This window comes from Sipha flava, unplaced genomic scaffold, assembly GCF_003268045.1.
Source record: "Sipha flava isolate LNK unplaced genomic scaffold, YSA_version1 109_pilon_pilon, whole genome shotgun sequence".
NCBI classification, from domain to species: Eukaryota; Metazoa; Arthropoda; class Insecta; order Hemiptera; family Aphididae; genus Sipha; species Sipha flava.
This window is the reverse complement of record NW_020271726.1, coordinates 1,070,143-1,096,263: the sequence shown is the minus strand read 5'-3', so window position 1 is coordinate 1,096,263 and position 26,121 is coordinate 1,070,143. Positions and strand designations below refer to the sequence as shown.

Here is a 26,121-nt window from a genome sequence, read left to right as displayed (position 1 = left end):
TCAGTTCGATTGCTTGTTCTTGAAATGTAACCGGCAACGTGTCTACTGAATGGACAACTTATTAGCGTATGTTTCCAACTTTCATTAGAAAAATCCGGAAAATATCGCATGAATTCATCAGTCAAACAGTCAAGATGTTCAATCACTATACTTTTCAATCCAACAAGACAAATAGATTCTTCCTCATCAGAGATAAGTTCGTTCAATCGACGGAAAGACGAAAAATTAGGAGTCTCTTTGTTTACTCGGCGTTTTCACAGTTGTATCTTTTCTAGAAATGAGTTTATAGAATTTTTGGCGGTTATAATATTCGTATTCCTCCCTTGTAATTTGAGATTTAGGTTATTAATAGTTTCAAAAATATCTACTAGGTACGCAAAGTAGAATGTGAAGTTTTCATCGGTAAAATTCTCACGAAGATTGTCTTCCTAATTGTAAAAGCATAATTTCCACTTCAGATTTTAATTCGTACAAACGTTCAAACATATTCCCTTTTGATAACCAACGAACCTCTGTATGGAATAATAAAACAGAATGTTCCGCGGACAGCTCTGAACAAAGAATCTTAAAAAGACGAGAGTTAAGTGTACTGCTTTTGATGGCATTAACAACTTTTATACATACTTCAAGTACATTTTTAAGTTCAAATGGCAGCGTTTTTGCAGATAAAACTTGTCGGTGTATTACACAATAAGAACCGATTATTGATGGGTTTTTATTTTTTGCTAGGCTTACAAAACCCGATCTTGACCCTAGCATTGCAGGAGCACCATCTGTACAGACACCTACAACATTTTTCCAAGACAAACCATTCTGATCAAAAAATATGTCAATGGCAGACAAAACGTCGCTGCCTTTTGAGGTGGAATTTAAAGCCTGAGAAAATAGAAGTTCTTCTGCGATGGACTGTTCATTTATAAAACGGCAGTAAACTAATAGCTGGCAACAATTGGCCACATCAGTTGATTCATCACATTGGATTGCAAAGAATACGGAATGTTTTAATTTATGAATCAACTGATTTTTAATGTCCAAAGCTAATTCATCTATACGTCGTTTCACTGTATTATCTGAAAGAGATATTTGAGCTATTTTCCTTTTGCTTTCTTCACCAAGTACTATTTCAACAGCTGTAAGTATGCTAGGTTTAATTAATGTTTCACCCAAGGTATGGGGTTTCTTTTGCTGAGCCACCATGAAGGCGATGTGATATGAAGCTTCAACATTTTTTTTATTATTCTGTTGAAACTCTCAGTATGATCAATTTTCATTTTACTTAAACATTTTTTTTTTAGCAACAAAAAACTCTTTAGGTTTTCCTTTTAGCATCGGATGAGCTGTGGTTAAATGTCGTTCTAGTCGACTAGGTCGGAGGGCATCGTTACTTAATACAACGTGACAAATAACACACTGAGGCTTTTGGACACCATCTTTTTCAATAAACGTAAAACCAAATTTGACATAATTATCGATATACGTTCTTATTTTCGGAGGAGCCCTTACTTTGATATATGTGCACTCACGACGACTACGTACTACGACACTGACGTGCACTGAGCAACTGCAAAATAAAACTAAATCGCGTCTAAACTAATCTAATAGTTTTTTCTCCTGGCTTTCTCTTATCGTACTGATTAATTTACGGACGATGTGGCATGGCAAGGTTTATAGATAATATTATCTATAAACCTTGGTGGCATGGTGCACTATGGCTAAACACTTGTAATCTTTATCGATTACTTATCAACTTTAACGACCCTATATTCTATAATCTATAACGATAACCAGTCTATTAATTTTTCATTTTTTCTCTCCATTTTAAATATAATAAAATTTGATAAATAAAAATTGTACTTTGTGATGACTGCTTGCGCCTCCCCAGCGATGTGTATACGCCCCCCAAGGGGAGCGCGCTCCCTAGGTTGGGAATCACTGGGTTAGAGATACAATAAAATTTGTCTGATTCATAATTTTTGCATATTTAAATATAAAAATATATATATACATAAGCGGAAATCGGTGAGATGGGGCTTGAGGGAACTAAGCCCCTCCAAAAATGAAAAGAACAGGTCTTAGCCCCCATAACCCTAAAAATTGTTAAGTGACTAAAAATACAATAATTATTATAATTGTAAAATGCATTTTAATAACTAAATTAAAAAAAATATTCTGTAATAAAAATTAAATCAAATTTGTAAGATTTTACAAACTTATTATCATGACTTGGAACGATCGTAATTAATGTAATATTAATAATATGTAATAATACCTGCTTTGGTTGTTTAATTTAATTAATTAATAATTTCTGTTTAGAATACCTACTTCAAAAATGTTTAAGATAAGGCACCTAAATGTTTTTTTGGTTAAACTGTTGAGTATGTCAAATTGTCAAACTTTGTAAATTGCCTTGTTGAAATAAATAATTGCGTACAGGGGTACCTTAGGTTAGACTAAGTACCGTACCTATAGGTGTAATAAGCAAATAATGCTCAGTCCCCCACTAATTTCATCAAATTTCCGCTTATGTATATACATATTTTTTTACGATTCTAATCAATAAAATAAATTATTATTTATACATTATCTTGAAATGGTGCACTTAAAGCTATTCTTATATTTTTTTAATACGTATTTTTAAATAACTTAAAATTAGATACATTTAAGCAAATTAATTATTAAAATTATGTTTTACTTAGTTTTTGCTATAGTTTTTGTGACTATAACTTGTAGCTAGAATTATTTTTAGTTTTCATTTTATGTGAACTTTTTATTGAAATCTTCCATCAGTTTTATTTCTTTCTATACTACACCACTAAAAATTTTCAACGAACCAATAACTTTTTTTGCCGATTTTTATGCAGGATAATTAGTCCACATAAGTAGGATCCAATTGTAGAAAGTATGTAGAAATTCCAAATCTTTTAAATAATTTACATAATCTCCAACTTAACAAATTGATAGGTTATTTTTTATTTAAATATTTATCGACATCTCCTATCTTTAAGCAATTTTTTTTTGGTCTTGGTAAAAATTCTTCTTCTTTCATTGTCAATTCTGTCAATTCCATATAATCTATGAATTTATTAGCCATTTTTTCGTATTTCTAATGAAATTCTTTCATCGAATATAGCAAATACTGTACATTCTTTATATTGACAATATGCTTCTGCAAAATTTTTATCATCACCCTTGTATGCATTTAAAGTACGTATTAAGTTGATGTCATTAAATGGTACCTCTACCACAGTCGTAACATTAAATGAAACTATTATTTAATATAATTTTTAACTGTAAGTACACAGATTCATTTTATGGCATTTTCTTTTGACTTAATTAATTTGAATTCAGACCGTAATAGAAATATTTTGAGACAGTAAATGCGTTTTTCCGTCCATCTAGCCTGGTTATATGCGCCGGGTTGATGAATTTTTACTCCACCATATGGAGTTTCTCCAAATATAATAATTAAGTTCAATAAACTCTTCGTAATCATCCCTAGAGTGGTCTTCAGTGATTTTTTTTTAAGCAAAATGACATAACTTTTTCACGTTTTGACGAGATTATCTTTTTAAAATATATATCTGTGTTCCAAACTAATATATTTATTTTATTAAATTTTTTCGTGCATTCTTAAATTGTTTAAAAATTGCTATATCTGGTTCTGATGATTTATTATTTATTAATTTTTTCTAATTTTGCCTTGTTAAATACAGCCTGGATAATCAACTTCGAAACATGATGCCAAGTATAGAATGTCTAACCCAATCACTGCTCCGAAAATGTAGTCGCTCCATTTAGTCTATCAGTGTTTGAAGTGTGTTAAATGCATTTGCGTGTGCGATATCAAATAAATTGTCTAAATTTCTTTCAAATTATTTTATCTGAGATTTGAATGTTTCACTTTCCCGTTTTCCTCGCTTTAAGACTTCTCCATACTTCGAATGATTTTTTTAAATTTTTAAACTATTTAAAACTTCGAAAAAAGTTAATATCTACGATTTGATAATCAGTAATTTAATCACATCATATTGATATAGTCGTAGGTATTTTATTACTTTTCTTGGAACCAGACACGTGGCTAAGGGGACAAACGTGGAAGTGGTTTCCGGATCAATTAATTGTGTACAAATTGGTTCCCGAAAAAAACTTTCCAGTATACAATTGTTCGAATTGGTTCCCGAATAAAATAACTTATCGGTTTATCAGTCTAAAACTCACTGTTACAAGATATGTTTATGCTACATATTAGTTATATGTTCGTGCGTATATGTACAATCGATAATCTTATAATATTTTATTAGGTTTTACGATGACTGGGAAAGTTTATAAATATAATTTTATATCTAATAGATTGATTATTTTTCGTCAGTCTTGTGACAACTAACCTAGCGCGTGCGTTAAAATGGAAGTGATATTCAGTGAAAAAAATAAAAAACTCTTCGTTATTAACGGTTTCAAATACTGATTCCAAAAACAACTATCGGGAAATATGGAACGTTGAACTTGTACAATAAGAAAATGCAAATCGTTTTTAAAAATAAATAATTTAAATAATATTGAATGTAACCTCGAACACAATCATGCGAAAGATAGTGAAAACATATTGAACAGGCAAGCATTAAGCCATAACTTAAAAAAAAAGCTCAGGAAAATATTGAATGTCCAACAAAATTAATTTGCCAAGAGTTAATAGTCAATGGTGATTTTGAACAGCTTACAGCGCATGAAGTTTTTAGAGTAAAACAAAATATTCACGCTAGTCGTTCAAGTAAGTTACCTTAATTACCTAAGACTAACAGAACTACATGAAGCATTAGATAATTATGATGTAATAACAAATCGTGGTGAAAATTTTAAATAAATTAATGATTGTGAAACAAATATTGTAATTTTTACTTAATCACATAATTTAAAGATACTCCGTAAAATGAAAACAGTGTTTGTTGATGGAACTTTTAAAAGTTGCCCAAAATTGATTTACCAGCTTTTTACCATTTATGGTGTAAAAGATAACAATTATTTTCCGTTTGTTTTTTTTCCTACTGCCCAACAAGAACAGTACTACTTACAGTGCCGCAACTACAAATTTAGGCCCGTGTGCCATAATTATATTAGGCCCCTTCCTAGGATTTATTTTTATTGTACGTCTTATTTATAAATATCAATTTTTTTAGGTTATAAAACACGTTTCTTATCTGTTAGTGTATGATGTATGTATATATATGTTACGGTAATAGTACGAATATCGGTGAAACCTAGGATTTACCGGTAAAACCTAGGATATACATTATTGTTTGGTCAAACCCCGAATGATTTTAGCAATTCGGACTTTCACAAGCTAGTTTTGGTAAATCTTAGGATTGACAATCAATGTTTGTAAAAATCCGAAATTATATATTTTTTCCGATTCTGTGATAATTCTTACCTATATTTATTCTTGAGCATTGTACGTGTATAGTGCATCATAGTACCACATGACATTCGTGTTGATATTAATATTGTTCAACATAATAATAATTAGTTTTGATTGCATAGTTCATCATGATTGCTGGTCGGTATAAATCAATATAAAGCTACGTTATCGTATAAATCAGTTTGCGATAGTGCCATCGCGCGCGGGGGGAATGTTTGTAGACAGCATGTGGGTAATCGCAGAGATATATTGTAGGCACACTATTATAACATGTAATTATGACAAAAATGTATATTTTTATTTAATATAAATATTATTTACAGATATATATATATATATATATATATATATATATATATATATATATATATTATCTACAGAACCTTGAGATTGACTGTGACGAGCTTTTCCATGAACTATCTTCACTTCAGGCCACATGCTACATAAATTCGTAATAACAGCATTAACAAACTCTTCTGTTGTCTGAGTGGAGAATATTTGGTGCACCGAAAAGGGTAAAAATATCGAGTAAGCAGTATGCGACTTCTTCAACCCGTTTGAACTTCAATGGTCGTAAAATAAAAAATTTTGTTAAATGGTCTTGATACATCATTATATTATATTATCGTGGATAATTTCATATAACTCATTATATCGAACATAATAACGCATTACTTCAGAGTTGTCATTTATCGGAACAATCAGCTTTTCTTCACCAGCAATATTGACAATATCAAACCGTTTAAGTCGCCGATAGTGAACTGTTTTTTTCACACTAACAGATTTAGCTTCTTTAACTTCACTTAAAAATATATTATATTTTTCATCAATTAAATAAAAATTATTTTTGTCATTTTTTAACTCCACAATACCATTTAAAATTTCATAAAATCGTATTTTAAACGACATATTGAATACTGTGTTTACTCGTAATACTAACCGCGACAATTGTAAAACGAATACTGCTCGTAAAATTCCGAATGTCGGACATTTACCGATCGCAGTCGGTAAAATCTAGGATTTACCGGTAAATCCTAGGTTTCACCGGTATTCGTACTATTACCGTAACATATATATATCAAATTAAATACCTACAACTGTTGTATATTATACTTTACTACATATTTATGTATTTATGTATTTATGTATTTATTTAAGTTTCTTTTTATTATAAAATAATAATATAATATTATTAAATAATTGTGTGTTTGTAAAGTATAGTTTATTTAAGGCTGGCACTAGGAGGCCCTAAATGTATGCAAGCCTTGGGGCCCGTGTGCGTAGTACACTCTGCACACCTGGTTTTTGCGGCACTGACTACTTATAAACAAGCATTTCGATTTATAGAACATCACATAAGGCCTGAAATTATTTTTGCTGATTTTGAAAACGCTATTCACTTGGCAGTATCTGAAGTTTGGCCACAGTCTAAATTAAGAAGATGTAGATTCCACTTAGGACAGGCGTGGTGGAGAAAAATTCAATCTTTAGGACTCTCAGATGAGTTCAAAAATAAAGATTCAGAGATTGGGCAAATATTGAAATAGTTTTTCGGATTACCTTTATTGCCATCTAATATAATACAAAACGTTTATGTAGAGTTGATGGCTATAAAACCAGTACATGAAAAACTTGATACACTTTTTGATTATTTACTTGAAAATAATATTGAAAATGATAGTGATTTTTTACCAAATATTTGGGCAGATTTTTCAGCCACTTCAGAACGAACAACAAACTATTGCGAATCGTTTCATGGAAAACTGAATTCTAGATTTTATTCCGCCCACCCAAATATTTTTTTATTGATTGAACAATTAAAAGCAGTACAGTACGAAACATACATAAAGCATAGAAGCTCAATTAAATTAGAGTCGAAAAAAATTGCTGAAAAAGAAAAGTTTATTGATGAAAATATTAAAAAACTGAGAGAGGGCCAAATTTCGAATCTACAATTCGTTAAAAATGTGTGTTGTAAATTCATACCACACTAATTTTTTTCTAATATTATTTACCTATTTTGACTTATTATTACATTATTATTACTTATTTATAACAACCACAATTATTATTATTGATAAATACGTATGTAGCGTATATTATGTATATATTAATATATTATACTGAGCAACATTTTTAACCATACCTAGTATTCTATATAGTGTTTGAACTATTCGAACTTATTTGAATTCTAGACAGTCCTAAGTCTGAATAAATGGGAAGGAAATTGTTGCGAAAGTTTGCGGGAACCAATTCGTAGTCGTCCGCTAAGGGGTAGCCCAGCCACCCAACATATTTACAGGTCTCCCCACTGGCCACCCCACTATATTAAAGTACCCAAGGCTTAAATAATTAAACTAATGTATAAAAAGTTAGGTTATTAGCTATTTTATGGATATAAATGTTTATGCTTCAACTTAATACTTTGTTATTAACTATTACGTAATTATTTTTAACGCCTTGTTCTATGTGAACATGACGAATACGAATACGAACAAAACAAGTTGTATTTATTATATTTTTATTATAATAAATGTGGCACTGCATTCATCATTTTGTCGGTTTCTTAAATTAGATTTTATACAATTCATTTCTGAAAATAATGACTCGCATGAATAAGTTGAAGAAAATATAGACAAATCAGCTAATGCTACTTTTTTAAATTGGAATAATCTTCTGGAATCTCATTCCACACTTTCAAAATCTTGTTCCCTATGTTTACGATCAATATGCCTATCGCCCTATCATGCTGAATTTCTTCTAATTCATTTCTCAGTATAACGAATTTTTCTTTCCATATGGTACTCGACTGAAAATCTACAAGCTACATTTCAAAATATCAACGTAATAAAATAAACGTAAATAACATACTAAATGCAATATTATATAATATTATATAATTTATATATTATTATTTTAACTACAAATAAAATTGAATAATCGTTATTGACCGATAAAATCCGTATGCTTAAAATATTTTTACCTATTATAATTTATATAATATATATTATAGTAAAAATAATTAAATTTTTTCGCGTGCCACTTTGAGCACGCGCGCCATTGATTTGTCATCCTTGATATAGGTACATTGTGAATATTTTACAATATTAGAGCATCATAATATACTTATAATAATTAGACTTTAAAAACTAAAGAAAATTAAATTATGAGGCTCACTATTTAAATGAAACATACCTGTGGGAGGCTCTGCCCTCCACATCCCTCCCCCATTCACTACCGATATAGCGATATCATATTTTTCTCACCTACTTTCCTATATTTGATATATTATAATGCATTTATTAATAAAATTAAAAATATTTGTATGAAAAAAATAACGAAAATTAGGTAAATAAATGTAATATATTATAATTTTTTATTAAGTTTATAATTATAATTGGAACCTTCGGTTAAAATTGCAAATTTATTTAATATTTTTTCGTTAGAAAATTCATTCGATAAATCTCGTTCTATATAAATTAATGACAAATCTGTAAATCTATCTTAATTCATAGATGTTCGAAACCAATTTTTAATCTTTTTCATTGTTGAAAATAATCTTTCACATGTTGCAGAGCTAATTGGAATTGTTAAAAATAATGATATCAGTTTATATAAATTTGGATAAAGCTCTGCATCCATGATTGATTTGATATCTTCTAAAGTGAAACTGTGATTTCTACGGGTCACACAGTTTTTTACCACAAGCATTTCTGATTGAAGTGTATTTAAATCCTCCTTTAATAGGTCCTAAAAATTAAATCATAAAAATTGATTGATCTCGTTTGCTGTATTATGTAGATTAGATAACTAATGAAGGATTTAATACTTTAATTTAAATATAAATTTTTGGAGGGGCTAATTTTAATATTGGAGGGGCTCCCTCCAAGTCCCTCACAAATTGCGCCTATGGAGGCTCAGGTAAGATAAAATGTTCCCCAATTTTTCCTTCATATTAACATAATCTATTGGATATTTTAATTAATTTATTTTTTGATGATTTCCTATTTGGGCCATTCAGATATAAATTTATTTGTATTCATGTGTTATATTCTTATTTATTTAATAATTAAAAAGAAAGTAATTTTAAAAAGTATTAGTTTATTCAGGTATACAATTATACATATTTTTACGTATCAACGTAACATTTATGTACATACTTTATCAGGGTTGACCCATCCCATATTATAGCGCTAAAATATCTGATATTTTTCTTCCATGATAAAATATTACTGCCTAATCTGTGATTGGTTATTTTTGGTTCATCCATTTTCTTTTGTATTCTTCTCCATGTTTTGTGTTCAAGTCATGTCATAACATTAATATAATTTTATTTTATTTTTTTTTAATCTAATCATTTCTTTCAATTTCGAACTCTATTCAAAAGATTTTTTCACAATTTTAAATTATTCCTTATGGCTCAGTGATTCATGCTATTGTGTAATCTTCATTTTATCGTCGGTTTAGTGTATATATATAAACGTTTTATATTCATAAGAATTACTCTAAATTTTCATGTTATATTTCTTTCATAATTACACTTCTATAGAGGTGTAGTACCATTTAATTATTACTAAATAATTGTGTTTCATTCTAGTTAGATTTTATTATTATTTGCAACTAAATATGATGAACGGAAGTGTTGGTTTTGTAAGTAGTAAAACTTTTATTTATATTACTATGTACAATAGTTTCATTATTTCTGGAAATCATTAATCTGTATCATATGGATCTATACTATATTTTTAATTTGTGACTTTATTACGAAACTTAAAACTAAACATTGTTTATAGGCCAAAATACGAAAATAGTTTGTTATCAATTATTAACTATTGACAAAAATATCTGGATAATGATTTTTTATGTTTTTTTTTTTTTTTTTATTTGTTTTATTACACAATCTGTAAATATATTATTTTTACAATAAGTGTAAGTGTTGTAGTAGATTTATATAAGAAGACTGAAGACTTGAGCGAAGAACCCATCCAATGATGGGACTTCTTTGATTTTTTTATGTTTAATAAAATAAAAAACTTTTGGGTCACAGTTAGAAAATAAAATTAATATTATTTTCTTAATTTAATAATACATTTGTTCAACATTATGTTATTTTAAGAAATATGATGAACTATTCTGCATATAAAATGATAATAAATTAATTGAAGTTAGTATCACAAGGATATCCATGAAATAATGCACCAATAAATATTAATTAATGTATCATAATTAAAACATTTCATAATAATGTAAGTTTAATGTAATTCATGTTATATTATTCTACCAGGGTTTAAAAATTTACAACATTATTTTTTTTTAAGTATAAATTATGTTATATTGGGCATCTCATTAATATTTAGTAATTTAAATTAAATATGTTACTTTTATTATTTAAAAGATTGTAAAAAAAAAAAAAAAATATTAGCTATATACATTTCAATATTATTTATTTACTTATTTAGCAACAACAACCATTTATCAATACTCTGCCAACAACTAATTCTAACAACTATCAAACAGCATCTACCATAGATCCAGCCATATCAAATGGTACAGAAGGTGAACCAGAAGCTAAAATACCCAGACATGAAGGTATAGTATTTATAATTACTATTAAATTAATCTTATATACTATTTCGAAACTTAACTCTATTTAAGTAAATAAACATGTTTTTCATTAAAGGTACTTAAATCCCTTTTTGTTATAAGCAATTTTTATTCATTCTTTTGTATTTGGTATTATAATATATAAATGATTATATTATAAATTTATCCTCAGATTGCTTTATATTTTGAAATATTTTAAGGTTAAGTAAAAATTCTTGAGTTTTAAATTAAATTTTTATATTTTGATAAATAAAAATGAAATCAATTACCCTCATCAATTTATTGTCAAATGATTTATTTATTTTGTGTATTATACATTTTTAAAACTGTTAAAACCATTTTATTTCATAAAATGTATTTGCATACTCTTAAATTGCAGTTAATACTTTATAATTTTTATTGATGTGTTATTGACATATATATTTATGAGTTATTCTATTAACAAGTTTCATTGTTTTAGTAGAACTAGTTTTAATTTAATAAACACATAAATAGCTAAAATAAATATTTTTTTATAACCATTAAGGATGTTTTATTTAATTAATCTTATAATACAATTTTTATTTTGTTCCATATTTCAGGTATAAAATATTTGATTGACTTCTTATTTATACTGAAATTTGAATTCATTTTATTAAATTTATAAATAAAGTTGTTTAAGCAAATAAACCATTTTCTTAATATGATATTCCAAATCCAATAATTTACTGGTTTAACTAATCAATATTCTTTTTTTTTTTTTTTTTTTGAGATGTTCCAGGCGGTTTACTGATAGTCCTAGTCTATACACTTCTCACACATCAAAAGATTAAATTACCTAGTTTGTAGGGAAGGGTGTGTACAATACTTATAAAAATTTATTTTTATGTAATTATTTTTTTTAATATTAATTTACTAATCTAATTCTTCTGAATGTTCCTATCTTATTAACAAATAGAAACAAAAAAGCTAATTGTGACTCAATTATGTTTGGTATGCTTATGTTTGCAGATCCACATTTAATCATTATTTTATGATGAATTTGTTTTCAACCATTGTTCAACGGACATGATTTTACTCGTCAAAAATATAATGTTTAAATTATTTTCATCTAAAGGTTGTGACAAATTATGATTTAAAATTTTCTTTTAGTATGTTAGAATAATTTATCCAAAAATTTACCAATGATATATAATTATTCAATTGAAAATGAATAAATTCATCAATATTTCCATTATAATTCAGCAACTTATTCTTTTTAATTTTAATTTACATTTTAGTGTAATTAGTTGGTTAATACATTAGGTAATATCTTGGTTGCTAAATTCTATTTTATAAATGATGTAATGGATGTAGGTGTATTTTCCAGAAATATATTATTCATCCAAAATTTTGTGTTTGTTTTGGATCAATTGATTTCAGTTTTGGAGTTAACTTTCAAATTGGTCCATTGTGTAGGCCTGTGGTTGTTTAAAATGTTGTAAGTATAAATGACGACTAAATTAGGAGAATTTAAACATTTACCTACTTTATATTTTATTTTGGTTTGTTTTTGTTTTCGTCATGCTCTTCTGTGTTGTCTCCGGACCAATATCCCTCTACTAGCAAGTGCAGCCTCCTGAGCAAGTCAGGCCTACTACCCGTTGCGGTTAAGGTCTCTCAAATGGAAACACAATATGTTTGCTCAATACCTTAATGGTGTAATTTGATACATATTTAAACATGCAGTAAATAATATTCTACAAATTCAATCTTATAAAAAAAAAAAAAAAAAATGATAAAATTTTCACAAATAATCATACATTTTTCTCTCTCTATAAGTAATGTTTAAATAATTTTTTGCTGCTTGTTTAATGTTTATTAAAATTATTATTTGTGTAACTTTAAATTGATATTTTGAAAGACATTTTCAAGTTTTAAAAATTTAGAAAATTAAATAGTATTAATTCATTTATCACCTTATTATAAATCATAAAATTTGTATAAACTAATAATTATTCATTGACATTTTATTTAAAACTAACGAATGTCAGCATTTCTTCATTTAGATGAATACTATGTATTCATATCAATTTTTAAAATATCCTAAAGTTGCATAAACTATTTAATATTTTTAAAAATAAATAAATATTTTTTCAGGCATTATTTAATTCTTATAAATTAAATTGTTTGTGTCTTAATTTTTTTTCCTTTAAAGTTAAATTATTTTATTAACATTGTTTTTTCCTTTCAGTCAATGGCAATGCATCATTCACTACAGCTCCATATGATTTCAATCAAGTTGGGACATTAATATCAGGTATTAACTTATAATTTAATTTCAAAAATGTTGTCTTAAGTATTCATATGTTAAAATTATAAAACTATAAAATAAACTTACCCTATATATATTTACCTTTTTATAATGCTTTAGAATTATTTTCTGATTATGTTATTTAATTTAAACAAATTTTTATAATCCAAAGACATTTAACATGTTTTTAAAGAAAAAATCTAAATAAACAAGTAAAAAAAAAAATATATTTATATGAATATTACATTTTGCAGGCATGGTTTTGTCTGTCACAGTTAGAAAAAAAAAATAATTAAAGAATAATAAATTCTGATCAGAATACTCAAAAAAAAAAAAAAATTGTCTATTTTCACGTATTTATTTTAAGTTTGTAGAAAATTTGATTGCTCTTTCTGAAATATAATTTCACTACTTGGTTATGACCTATTAAATTTACCATAAAATCATGTCTGAATTTGAAGATAACTGTGTATCAAATTTTAGTTTATATCATTATTTATATACATTAGATACATACATGATTACATACATTGAAATATGAAGATATTTGGTGGATTTAATATTTAATGATATTCAGCATTTATTTATTTTCTGTAGATTCTATTATTGCTACATTTTTGGTTATGTGATTCAGTAATTCTATTTATAATAATATAATATATCCTAAAACTTTCAAAAAAGTGATATTATGTTAAAGTAATTGGTTTTCAGGTCCTGGTTCTAGACTTGGTATTTTAGGTGCTCTTGCTGCTCCTTTAATCAAATTAAGCACTGAACAAAATGAAGCTGTGGCCAAAGCAAAAAAGTATGCCATGGAACAAAGTATTAAAATGGTGTTAATGAAACAAACTTTAGCTCACCAACAACAACAAGCTAAGTCTTTTCATCGTCACCAGGCTTTGATTCTAATGTGCAGGTCAGCAAGATAAACATTACCTATTTAACAATTTTATTAAAACAATATGATGTCAAATTATTTTTTATATTGAATTGGTTGAGACTAATATCTGTTTGTACATTTATTGTGTTTCCCTAGTGAGTGATTAATTAGCTGATAAGATCTGATTGTTTTGAGTTTAAATTTATAAATATGATTCATAATAACTATGGCTTACAAACTTGACATATTTTTTAGAGTTTATGTTGGAAGTATTAGTTTTGAACTTAAAGAAGACTCAATTAAACAAGCATTCTCACCGTTTGGTTGTATTAAATCCATTAACATGTCTTGGGATCCTATCACCCAAAAGCATAAAGGTTTTGCATTTGTAGAATATGAAATACCAGAAGCTGCTCAACTTGCACTTGAACAAATGAATGGAGTAATGCTTGGTGGTCGTAATATTAAAGTTGTAAGTAGAACTTATAGTTTATTTTATCACTTAATCCAGCGGTTCTTAAACTGTTGTCCACGATTCGGGGGTCCGCAGCACCCTTAACATATAACATAGTTCAATATGTGACATGAATGCATAATTACAATATTATTGAATTATTATTATTATTTTTTTTTATTATATAATATCTTGTCTTTGTATGGTGTTCAAAAACTTGTGTCACAAGTATAATGCCAACCATTTGTTTAAGTGAATAAAAATTAAATTTTTAGAATGCTAAAAAAAAAAGTATTGAAAACTAAAAGAATTAAATTTAAATTAATTGAAAAATTATGTTTAGTAAAAATAATTATGAATATGTATGTTTTGTTATGTCTAATAATGTAATTTATTACATAAAATAATTATGATAGTTTTGGTATTAATAACATGAATTATTTTGTAAAAAAAAAAATTGGTAAGGGGTCTACAATTTCTAAAAATCTTTTATTAGAAGTCCTTGATCTACAAAAGGTTAAGAACTACTGATTTAATGTTAATAGGAATAAGAATAATATCTACAAAAGTTTATTTTTATGAAATTTAATTTCCATTTCAAATAATTTCTATTAAAAATAATTTAATATGAGCTTATTTTTATTAATTATTTTTGTGAATTCTCAGGTTGGACGTCCTAGTAACATGCCTCAAGCTCAATCTGTAATTGATGAGATCCAGGAAGAAGCTAAACAATATAATCGTATTTATGTAGCATCTATTCATCCAGATTTAACTGAAGATGATATTAAAAGTGTATTTGAAGCATTTGGTCCCATTCGCACCTGTAAACTTGCACAAGGCAGTACTCCTAATAGACATCGAGGTTATGGTTTCATCGAATATGAAGGTCGTCAAGCAGCAATTGAAGCAATATCTTCAATGAATCTCTTTGATCTTGGTGGCCAGTATTTGAGAGTTGGACGTGCTATTACTCCTCCAAATGCTCTTCATGTATGATTTTGCGATACAATTATGTAATGAGAATTTTATTTATTTTTATTTTTTTATTTTTTTTTTTAGGGACCTGCAGCTTCCAGTCATATGCCTACTGCTGCTGCTGTTGCTGCAGCTGCAGCTACAGCAAAAATTCAAGCAATGGACGCAGTTGCTACTAATGCAGTATTAGGATTAAGTAAATTAAGTTCTCAATTAGGTGGTCAAACATCTGTTTTACCTGGTTTACAACAATTACCCACCACATTGGGTATCACTCCTTCTGTTCCAGCTTCTACTATACCACCACCAGGAATTGCAATACCACAACAGATAAGAACACCAGTACCAATATTGCCTGGTAAATTTTTTGAGTTTTTTAGTTTCTTGAAAAAAAAAGTTTATTTTTTCTATAAGTGTTATTTTTCATTTAAAAATTCAGCAATTTGATTTATTCTGATTTATATTTTCTACAAAGGAAAACTTAAGTCTTACTAGAATTTATTAGCAAACAATTTAATTTTTATAATTTTATAAACCTGCAAGATAAGCATTTACTTAATAGGTGGCAAAACTCAGGTTATAATAACTAAAAAGTATTTAGATAATCAATTAAAATTTTTTCTATAAACATCTATAAATCTTTATTTATCCTACAATTAACGTTTAGATAATTGAAAAATAATGAAAATGGGGATAAAATTGTCTTTTTTTTAATGAAATGGAAAAAAAATATGGAAATTATATTGATTTAAATTTAATGTATTTGTTAATGATGGGTCGAACTGTTTGATTCTTAATCCGAATTCAAAATGAAAGAAAATCAAACTGAACTATTTACCATTTAGGTATGTATGAAATTTGAACTTGAAAATATTCTTAATCAATCTAAAATTAATTTTCTATACTTTATAGTTTATAGTAAGTATCATAGTAGTATTAACTATTTTTTTTTTATATTATTATGATTAGGTATGATAAAATAAAATAATTCCGTGTTAAATCATGAGATTATTTTTGTAAATATAGGTAATATTACAGATTTTTTTTTATATGATGTGTGATATATGATATTCATATATATATATATCAGGGATGGGCAACTGGCGGCCCGCGAGCCGGAAACGGCCCACCATTTTTTTTTATCTGGCTATATTTGAAAATTACATCATACAATTTTAAAATTTATTCTCTAAGTTATCGATTTAATAATTTTTATCTAGTATTAAACATCGTTAAATATCTAAATGTCATATGTATGTATAAGTATGGCTTTCAACCATAGCTGTTACTAAACTATTTAACTATATCAGTTTCTTCGTACCATTCGGATTATGCTATCGTGTGTGTTGAATTTATTATTTCCATATATATAAATACTAATTAAAATTCATATTTTGATTGACCTTTTTTTTTTCTATGCTCTGGCCCGCTAGATTTAAATTTTCTAAAAATTGGCCCTCTAGTAACTTCGAGTTGCCCATCCCTGATATATATGATCAAAACCACAAATTTATTTTTGGAAAAGTGAAAAAGAAAAATATTAATGTTGTTTGTACTAGGGATGGACAAAAATTTTTGAACATCAATATTCAATGTATTTGATAAATCGGTGAAAAACCATTGATGTTTAAAAACATTGAAAAAAATTTTTTTCCCTCTAGAGCTACCATCTGTTGCACACCTTATTATCTGTAGAATTTACTATATTCTTGATTAAATAATAAATTTAAGAGTTAAAATACTATTGTTTAACTTATATTATTTAAAAACATATTAAATACTTATAATCAGGTCTCGTAAGTTCATGCATTTGCATGTTTTCTTTGCTACATTGGAAAATATGAGAATTGAGATAAAAAATTCTTGTCTATCTATTTTTATCGCAACATATGTTCATTAATTATAATTTTAATAAAATGTAACCAAAGAAAAAGTATAAATGGATGATTCTTAATATTTTAAAAAATCCTTAGACGTTTTTTTTTTTTTCGTGCATAGTTAAGGATTTTTAATGCATATTTGATTAAAAGTTAGTGGCATTATTGCATGCTTATTTATGCGTTTTTTTAGTGCATGAACTTATGAGCCCTAATTATAACTGTATAGTGTGTACTATATAACAATTTCTGTATACTGCATACTAAAATAATACAAAAAAAAAAATTCAAACTTTTTGTACATAAACATTGATGTTTAATCGATTAATCGAAAACAAATCATCGATGTTAAAATTTCGATATATCGACCTAAAACATCATTGTTTTTTGCTCATCTCTAGTTTGTACTCTGTATTTTTAAAAATGTTATCAGAAATAATAGTATTAGATGTTAATAAATAGATATTATGATTTATTATATATTTTTGGGTGTATTAAATTTTGTACAATTTAAGTAAAATTTTCATAATTTCAATTTATTAATATAGGGGAAAATAATGGTGAGTTCAAATTTTAGTTTGATAAAAAAATTTAATAGTTCGGTTTGAGTTCGTAATACTTTGAAAATGTTCAGTTCAAGTTTGGTTGGAAACCAAAAAATTAGGTTCGACCCATCACTAGTATTTATAAACATTGATATTGTTATATATTTGTCTGAAATTATATAATTCATATTTATAGCTAAAAGCGTGCGCAAACCTGTATTTCAGGGAATGCCTACAATACTTTTGGACCCTATATTAACAAAACGTATAAATATATTTAATAAATTAAAATATATATTATATGATATGCCTATATGTTTTCCTTGAATTTTATTTTTTTTTTTCAGATAGCTCCAATTGTTTATGATTTATACTTTTGTAGCTGTTATATTATCATAATAATTTTGCTCGAAAATTTAGAAAATTTTATTTTATTTTTCTTTTACGAAACATCATTTATGTTTTACCAAATGCTTAAGAATTAAATTGTAAGACCTCGTCTGCAATATTTTGGGAGGGGTGCCAGAGCATTCTTGTTGCGCACGCCTATGATATATCTTTAATTTATCTTCTTCTTTTTTATATGCAAATATGTTAAACAAATGATAAATAATGAGTTAATAAACATATATATATATGCTCAAAATTATCATTTATGCAAAATATTTTTGCATGATTTAACACCTAGATTGCAAGTATCTGTTATTTACATCTGAGCGTATTATGTATTTTTCTGCATTTTTTATTATATGTAATACCTACCTATATCATAAGCATTCATTAATTTATTTTGTTATTTAGTAACTACGGGATTGAGTCCAGTTATTCAACAATCTATACCTCCACCAACACTTATCAATCCCACGCAATTAGCAGCACCTGTTGTTCCTACAGTAACTGTAGATGCACAAAAAAGAGCAGATCAACAAAAAAAACAAGAAGAATTACAGAAAAAATTATTAGAGGAGACTGAACCTCAAACATTACAACAGCAAGAAAATATGTCTATTAAAGGACAAAGTGCTAGACATCTTGTTATGCAAAAGTTAATGCGAAAAACTGAGGTAAACGCTTTGAAATTGAAATTAATAAAATAATGTTTTATATTATATTTAATACCTTATTTATTTTTAAATTAAAGTTCCTTATTTTCTAATAACCTGCGTCAAATATTTTTATAATTATCATTTACATGCTTAAGTGGCTTTTAAACAAATATACCATTAGAATTTAATTTCATAGATAGTTTAGTTTTACTATTGCAACTATAAAGACTATCACAGTTTAAAATTAATTAATGAAAATATTTATGGTTAACTAATATGGATATAAAGAATCAGTCAGTTATTTTTTTTGTTTAATTTATTTTTACCATTTCTCAAATTATATATTATTGCAAATGTGTGTAGCTAATTAGCATTGTGTTTCATTAGGTCGCATATACAAAATTATATCATAGCCATAATTAAATAGGTTTTTAAATTGTCTTATCAATTTCCTTTTTAAATAGTTCTAGTATATTATTTTTAAAATTAAAAATTTAGTTGATAAATTTTTCCTTATTGTTAATCTAGAGTCGGGTTGTTATACTAAGAAATATGGTTGGCGTTGAAGATGTTGATGATAGTTTACAAGAAGAAATTCAAGATGAGTGTAGCAAGTAATTAATTTTTTTATACATATTTATTATAAAAAATTTCAATTTTGAAAATTAAATATATTTTTTAACAAATGTATTTTTATTTTATAGATTTGGTGTTGTAGAACGTGTTATTATTTATAAAGAAAAACAATCTGATAGTGTAGATGATGACTCTGACACAATTGTAAAAATATTTGTTGAGTTTACTCAAATGTCAGGTAATTTATTTGATTAAATTAAGTTTTAAGTAAAAATATTAATTGATGATTGGTTATATTTCAGAAGCTGAACGTGCACGAGATTCTTTAAATGGTCGATTTTTTGGTGGTCGTTTAGTCAAGTCTGAACTTTATGACCAAGCTTTATTTGATCATAGTGACTTTTCTGGTTGATTTTAGTTCTAATATTACATGCCCATTATTATAATTATTATTATTATACTTGTATATTATTTTATTTTACTATTTAGTTATTCTAATATTTCTCAGAATATACTTTATAACTAATTGTGTACGACATTCTGTAAATAAAATATTTTTTTCTCCTTTATGTTTATTATTTATGATTATAGTTTATATGTTGATTATATGAGAAGTTTTAAAAAGTCTATCATCCTTAAGTAACCTTCAGAAGTTGAGTGAAAAAATATACTGTAAGTTTTGGAATTTCAACATCTTTTTAAATGTAGTTATTGGTGCCAAGTTACTGCATTATTTCTCAAGCAACCATAAATAACCTTATATACAGTGTAAACATTTTTAATATTAGTCTAATTATTTATTTTAATTCTTTATTTCTTCAATTATGTAAACTTGTCTACTGTATAACTAATTCATTATCTTATTATGTACAAATATAAATTTCAAAGTTGTCAATTTGTATATATTATTATTAAAAGAAATAGAAGCTATCCGTTCATTTTTAAGAAAAATTTGACAATATTACTGTTCTTAACAAATCAATACTAAACTTAGATATAAGAATATAAGAGAGTTAAATAATTTTAAATTCACATCTAGAAAACGGTCATGAATCGTAAGTTGAAAACCATTTCTGTAATATCGACTATTGAATTGATTTTGCATTATGTAAAATAGAAATTAAATTGTTTTAACCCAACAAATAATTCAAGTAGTTTCAATAATATAAAAATAAATACGGACTTCATTACAATTTACATTTGTTTTAATTAAAAATATATTAATCCTTGAAATAATCAACAATGCATTAATATTGTATTAACAGAGACAATATATTTAAGTCTAGCTACATTTAAAGACTAAAATTTATTTTAACTTATTTTTAAACTGGCCCGGTTGCCTTTCAAATTTATCTGACATATCGGGAAAACCTTTAGCATTTTGTTGAATTTCTGTCCCATCATTGTTAGAATTTGGAATTTCAAATTTTTTAGCGATATTCTCAGCATTAACTTTTTTCATACTTGCAATAGTTTCATTATAAATAATTTCTTCATTAGTTGGTGGTTCAGCACGTCGTCCTCTCAACCACTGCGACCATTCTGGAGTTGGTACACCAATTTCTTCATCAATTGGAACAAACCATCTTCTTGGTAAACGACGACCACCTTGAGGATCTGCTGGTGTTTCAAAATATTGATTGCCTTGTGCATCAGATCCAATTGGTTTTTCCATCTCTTTGGGTTTAAAAGATTTCAAAAAATTATTGAATACTATTTTCCATAAACGTCTTTCTGAAGGCATTTTAACTATTCTTTAAGAAGTTAGTAAAAAATATGAAGGTTTTTCAGTTAAATATTACGTTAAGTTAAAGGTAAGCAGGTAATAAAAACATTTCAGATTTAATAATTTTTATAATACATTGCAGAGAAATAATATACATTCACAATTATATATATAAATGGAAATATATTTCAGAAGCATTGTTAAAAATTGTTCATATGTTTCTACCGTTTCACGCAAATACGGTGTACTAACGTATTACTTATATCGAAAATATTATTGAATTCGATTTTTGGTTTAATCAATTTATAGTTATCCACGGATAAATATTTTTATTTTCTGTGGTCTTATCGCATAAACAACATATGTTAGGGTTATTTCCATGATTATAGATATACAAGTTACCCAACTAGCAATGTTACACACAAGGCGGAAGTGACCACCAATTTGACTCGTTAAATCAGCTGTTATGGGCTCCAACTAACAACTAGCGCTCATAAGTCATAGCAAGTATTATTGATAAAGATGATATCATTGATTACGAAAAATTGCCGCCTTTTTTTCACTTGAAGAATAAAAATTTATCTATAATTATTTTGCTTTATTTAAACACGTGTTAAATAGCACAGTATAATTATTCATAGGTAGGGCTCGGAACTTAATGCACTTAAAAAGTACTAAATATGCATGCACCGGCGCTTTCCATTACCGCACAAACATGACCCAATACCGCACAAAATGCATAACCCAATACCGCACACAAAAATAGTACGATACCGCACAGATTTATAAAAAGGTATAGCCTAATTCCGCAAACAACAAATGGTACGATACCGCATAAATTTATTAAATATTATATAAAAATAATTTTTAGTCATAATTTATAGTAGTATTAGTAATGGTAATAAAAATGTAATAATTTAAACATAAATGTTATTGTAGACACCTATTACATTAAAATGTAAACCTGTTTTTTCTATATATTCCATTTTAGTCAGTTTGTTAATAAAAGCGAGTACTGATATACCAAATTGGCTTCTCGTTCCCGATCACATTTTCGCTGTATTGCTTCAGTTCCCTTCTTAATTTCTCGCATTTTCGCTTCATTAATTACTTGTTGGTCTATTAAAACATCAATCTAAAAACATAAAAACGTACAACTTGGAAAACAGATGGATGTGGCATATAAAATTCAAACCGAAGTTGACTGTGGTATGATTCAGCACCGTTAGTTGTTCTTTTTGTACCATTAGGTTCTTCAGCCCACATTGAAGGAGGAAATTGTTCAGTGTCAATATAATTTTCAAGTACATAATTAGCAAACTCCGTGCACTTTTTATGTTTTGGAGCTTCAGATAAAATGTCATCAAAAGCATCGGAAACAAAATTTTCCGGTAAATACGGTAATCCGAAAAACATTTTAAGCCACTTTCCAATCTCTGAATTTTTATCTTTGTACTCTTTATGCAGGTTAGGTTTTGTCCCATGCGTATTTTGCGCGTTTGTGCGGTAACGGGCGACGCCCTACACCGGCGCTTATGCGTTTAAAAAAGTACAAATATGCTCTAAAAATATGCACTTATATTTAATTATTTTACACAACATTTTCATAATCATAATTTAAACAAAAAAATAATAAAAAAATCGCTTTAAAAATTAAAAATGTTCCTTGAGTAAAAAAATGCACTTCTGTCGAGTTATATTTATATACCTGAAATACATAACACAAATTACTAAATTAGAAAAACCACCAGGTACATGCCTAATTAAAAAGTATTTTAATTAATAATTAAAATGCATTGGATATAATTTTGTTCTTACCTTCCAAAGTGTTACATTGGATCACTAAACTTTTTTTAATGTTTTCAAAATTGAAAGATCGCCGATTATCCACGAGCAAAGTTTTATACCTTGAAAAACTACGTTCAACATCAGTTGACGTAATCGGCGCATATTTGAAGTAAGTAATATCGTCACCGGTCAAATCATCAAGAAGACCTTCCATTGAACTTTCTTGTCCACTTAATATTTTTGAAATATTAAGTATCGTTTTAAATCCACAATTTTTCTCCAATACATTATTGAATTTTTGAAATACCGCAACACCAATTTCACCCTCACAGTCGTTTAATTTATTTTGGACATATTTAACTGCAGATAATGCTTCGGATAGTGAAATATATTGTGTTTCAAGTTTCGTAATATATTCCGGTATAAATCCAAAATTTGAATGTATGTATACCATTGATTTTATAATAAATATATTATAAAATCAATGATGTATACTAAATTAGCTTCCATATTGGGATCTTGAATTAACTGTTGAGCTTCTTTAACAGAAATTGCATCTTTAGAATTTATACTTAGTAATACTCTACGTATATCCTTGTAATATTTGCAGAAATAGGAAGCTGCCATTATTCATGTACCCCATCTAGTTAGTATTGGCTCTGGTGGAATTGGTATGGCTGGTGCTTCACTTTTAAACACTAAAACACGTGAAGGCGCTTTTAAGAACACCTGTTTAACCCTGGAAATAAGTTTATCAACTTTCTTAAACTTTTCCCGTATACTTTCGGCTACTCTATGGATACCGTGTGCGAGACATGTTAAGTGTATCATTTTAGAGTACAGTGATTGAAGTATTCGCCCAGCTTTCACCATGTATGGTGCGGCATCGATCACAAACAATAGGACGTCATCATGACGAATTCCGTTTGGCTAGAGGACGAACATTGAATGATCAAAAAGTTTAACTATCGTTGAATTATTTGCTTTTTCCAAAACTTCGGTTGTTAGCAAATAAGTTTTTACCGGTGCGTCAGTATTTAAAGTTCCTATTATAACGTTAGCTACATATCTCCCTTCAGAGTCTGTTGTTTCGTCGATAGACACCCATATTTTATTTCCTTTAATTTGTTCTCTTATATTTTTTATAGTTTCTTCGTATATGTCGTCAACATAAGTTTTGCGTAGTGTCGAGTCACTAGGAATTTCTCTTGACGTATACTTTTCTAAAAATGATTTTAATTGAGGAATACTTATTTTGTAAAGTGGTATGTTTGCTGACAATAATGCTTTACACAAATCGTATGAAAAAAGACACTTTTTCGGAGTATTAGTTACTAGCTGTTGAATTTCAGAATTTGTGTTTTTTTTCGTTTTTTCTAATAATTGCTCGTTTATGTTTCTCAGTGTTAACGTGTTGAGTGACCACAAATTTTCGATCACTGTTAACTTTCACTTCACATAACTTACAGAATAAAATACTTCCGTCGGTTTTGAATATATCCGTACCATATTCCAAAACAAAACTATTTAAATGATTTTTCGCAGATTTTTTGGTTCTCGGCATTATGAAATAAAAATAATATAAGTAGGTAATTGAAACAAGAATGACGCATAGAACTACTAACTACAACAGATAACACGGACGTATGAGCAGTGCCGGATTAAAGGCCGATGCCGCCTTGGAGCAAATAATGTTTGCCCCTCCCCTCCCCCTTAAAGAAATAAGATTTAAGTGAGATCGAAAAAAAAATCCTGGTTTTCATGTATAAATTAAAAAATAAAATACTACTTATAAATATATATTATAAAATATAGGTACCTAATATAATAATCAATCTACTTAAACTAAAAAGTATAAATAAGTATATGTTAAATGACACAGAATAATTTTGGAAAGAATTTTTTTAAACTAATGGAAAATACTGACAAAATACAATTATAATATTAATAAATTGGTTCAAAATATATAGATAATAATTAAAGTAATTTTTAATATTAACGCCAATTAAAAAAAAAAAAAAAACTATTACTATATAACTATGTATATATTATAAATTTTTTATTTTTTTTTAATTATATTTTTTTATGGATTTAATAGTTACAAGTTTTTATGCTAGTTCTTATCACTTCATTTCCTCAACCAAATCAGATTCTATGCATAAAATTGATAAATTGGACATTGTTTCTTGTATTAATGACGATTTTAAATAAATTTTTTGAAACTATTTTATTTATGCTGCCCCACTAAATTTGCCGCCCTGGAGCAAATGCTTCTTTTGCACTTAGGTTAATCCGGCCCTGCGTATAAGCCGGAACTGACAAAAATATCTAAGCGGTAGGTCTATAAATGCCATTAACAATAGTCAATAATCATTGAGTTATTTTCCTATAAAAGTATTTATAGAAAATCGTCGTACTTCGATAGCAGCTGTTTCTATTTTAGATTTGTATAATATTCTATTTTAGATAAAGCTATCTGTAGTTGTAATTTATGTTTATATATTAATATTATATCATATTAACCGTTAGGGGAAAAACAGTTTTTAATATCAAATGGAAATTTGAATAATACGATACAAAAATATCTAGTAAGGTCTCTGAATATGAATGTATTTATTTTTTTATTTACAAATTTTCATGTTGAATCTCCTAATCTCCATAAATTATAAAATATGCTTTAAAAAATTGTAAAATTAAGAAATATGCTCTAAAATCTAAAATTCACTAAATATGCAAAAATATGCACTAAAAACTTTTGATATGTTTTTCGTCGTGTCTTGGAATGAATTTCTAGCTTACTTAGCAATAAATCTAATGGTTCAAAAAAATCATGCAAATGCAACAACTTCCGAGCCCTAGTTATGATAATAATCATTATCTTAAAAACTAAATTAATATGTATAAAATATTATTTCAAAAATCTTAATTAATTTAAATTTCAATAGATTTAACAAAATTTAAT

The 26,121-nt window shown here is 27.1% G+C and overlaps 5 protein-coding genes across 6 annotated transcripts; 1 reads left to right on the top strand and 4 right to left on the bottom strand.

Annotated features, from left to right (window-relative positions):
* Positions 1-327: 327 nt before the first annotated feature.
* On the bottom strand, positions 328-1,541 carry LOC112687624 (protein ZBED8-like). The gene has a single exon (XM_025560434.1). The coding sequence runs from the start codon at positions 1,195-1,197 to the stop codon at positions 412-414; it is 786 nt and encodes a 261-aa protein (XP_025416219.1). The 5' UTR covers positions 1,198-1,541; the 3' UTR covers positions 328-411.
* Positions 1,542-9,763: 8,222 nt separating this feature from the next.
* LOC112687244 (poly(U)-binding-splicing factor half pint) lies at positions 9,764-20,214 on the top strand. Of its 2 annotated transcripts, XM_025559857.1 has the most exons (12): positions 9,764-10,063; positions 10,873-11,002; positions 13,230-13,295; positions 14,001-14,205; positions 14,425-14,641; positions 15,290-15,616; positions 15,686-15,797; positions 15,891-15,959; positions 18,825-19,087; positions 19,598-19,683; positions 19,774-19,883; positions 19,948-20,214. In XM_025559857.1, exons 1-12 carry the CDS (start codon positions 10,040-10,042, stop codon positions 20,055-20,057), a joined length of 1,719 nt encoding a protein of 572 aa, XP_025415642.1. In that variant the 5' UTR covers positions 9,764-10,039; the 3' UTR covers positions 20,058-20,214. The 2 variants fall into 2 exon arrangements, with proteins under 2 accessions (XP_025415642.1, XP_025415632.1); XM_025559847.1 differs by having other exon boundaries at positions 9,765-10,063; positions 15,686-15,959.
* Positions 20,215-20,838: 624 nt separating this feature from the next.
* Positions 20,839-21,699, bottom strand: LOC112687257 (NADH dehydrogenase [ubiquinone] 1 alpha subcomplex assembly factor 2). Its single transcript, XM_025559868.1, has one exon. The coding sequence runs from the start codon at positions 21,387-21,389 to the stop codon at positions 20,952-20,954; it is 438 nt and encodes a 145-aa protein (XP_025415653.1). The 5' UTR covers positions 21,390-21,699; the 3' UTR covers positions 20,839-20,951.
* Positions 21,700-22,493: 794 nt separating this feature from the next.
* LOC112686934 lies at positions 22,494-22,830 on the bottom strand. Its single transcript, XM_025559435.1, has one exon. The coding sequence runs from the start codon at positions 22,785-22,787 to the stop codon at positions 22,494-22,496; it is 294 nt and encodes a 97-aa protein (XP_025415220.1). The 5' UTR covers positions 22,788-22,830.
* A 271-nt stretch (positions 22,831-23,101) lies between these two features.
* On the bottom strand, positions 23,102-23,786 carry LOC112686926. Its single transcript, XM_025559424.1, has 3 exons — positions 23,649-23,786; positions 23,190-23,604; positions 23,102-23,130 (listed from the first exon to the last, which is right to left on the bottom strand). Exons 1-3 carry the CDS (start codon positions 23,784-23,786, stop codon positions 23,102-23,104), a joined length of 582 nt encoding a protein of 193 aa, XP_025415209.1.
* Between the last annotated feature and the right edge of the window lie 2,335 nt (positions 23,787-26,121).

Coding starts and splice junctions, on each gene's coding strand:
- LOC112687624 (XM_025560434.1), bottom strand. CDS start 1,197: ATGGTGGCTCAGCAAAAGAAACCCCATACCTTGGGTGAAACATTAATT.
- LOC112687244 (XM_025559847.1), top strand. CDS start 10,040: ATGATGAACGGAAGTGTTGGTTTT. Junction 13,296..14,000: donor AGTTGGGACATTAATATCAG/GTATTAACTTAT, acceptor ATTGGTTTTCAG/GTCCTGGTTCTAGACTTGGT. Junction 15,617..15,685: donor CTCCTCCAAATGCTCTTCAT/GTATGATTTTGC, acceptor TTTTTTTTTTAG/GGACCTGCAGCTTCCAGTCA.
- LOC112686934 (XM_025559435.1), bottom strand. CDS start 22,787: ATGTTTTTCGGATTACCGTATTTACCGGAAAATTTTGTTTCCGATGCT.
- LOC112686926 (XM_025559424.1), bottom strand. CDS start 23,786: ATGGCAGCTTCCTATTTCTGCAAATATTACAAGGATATACGTAGAGTA. Junction 23,605..23,648: donor TGGAAGCTAATTTAGTATAC/ATCATTGATTTT, acceptor TCAATGGTATAC/ATACATTCAAATTTTGGATT. Junction 23,131..23,189: donor CCAATGTAACACTTTGGAAG/GTAAGAACAAAA, acceptor CTTTTTAATTAG/GCATGTACCTGGTGGTTTTT.
- LOC112687257 (XM_025559868.1), bottom strand. CDS start 21,389: ATGCCTTCAGAAAGACGTTTATGGAAAATAGTATTCAATAATTTTTTG.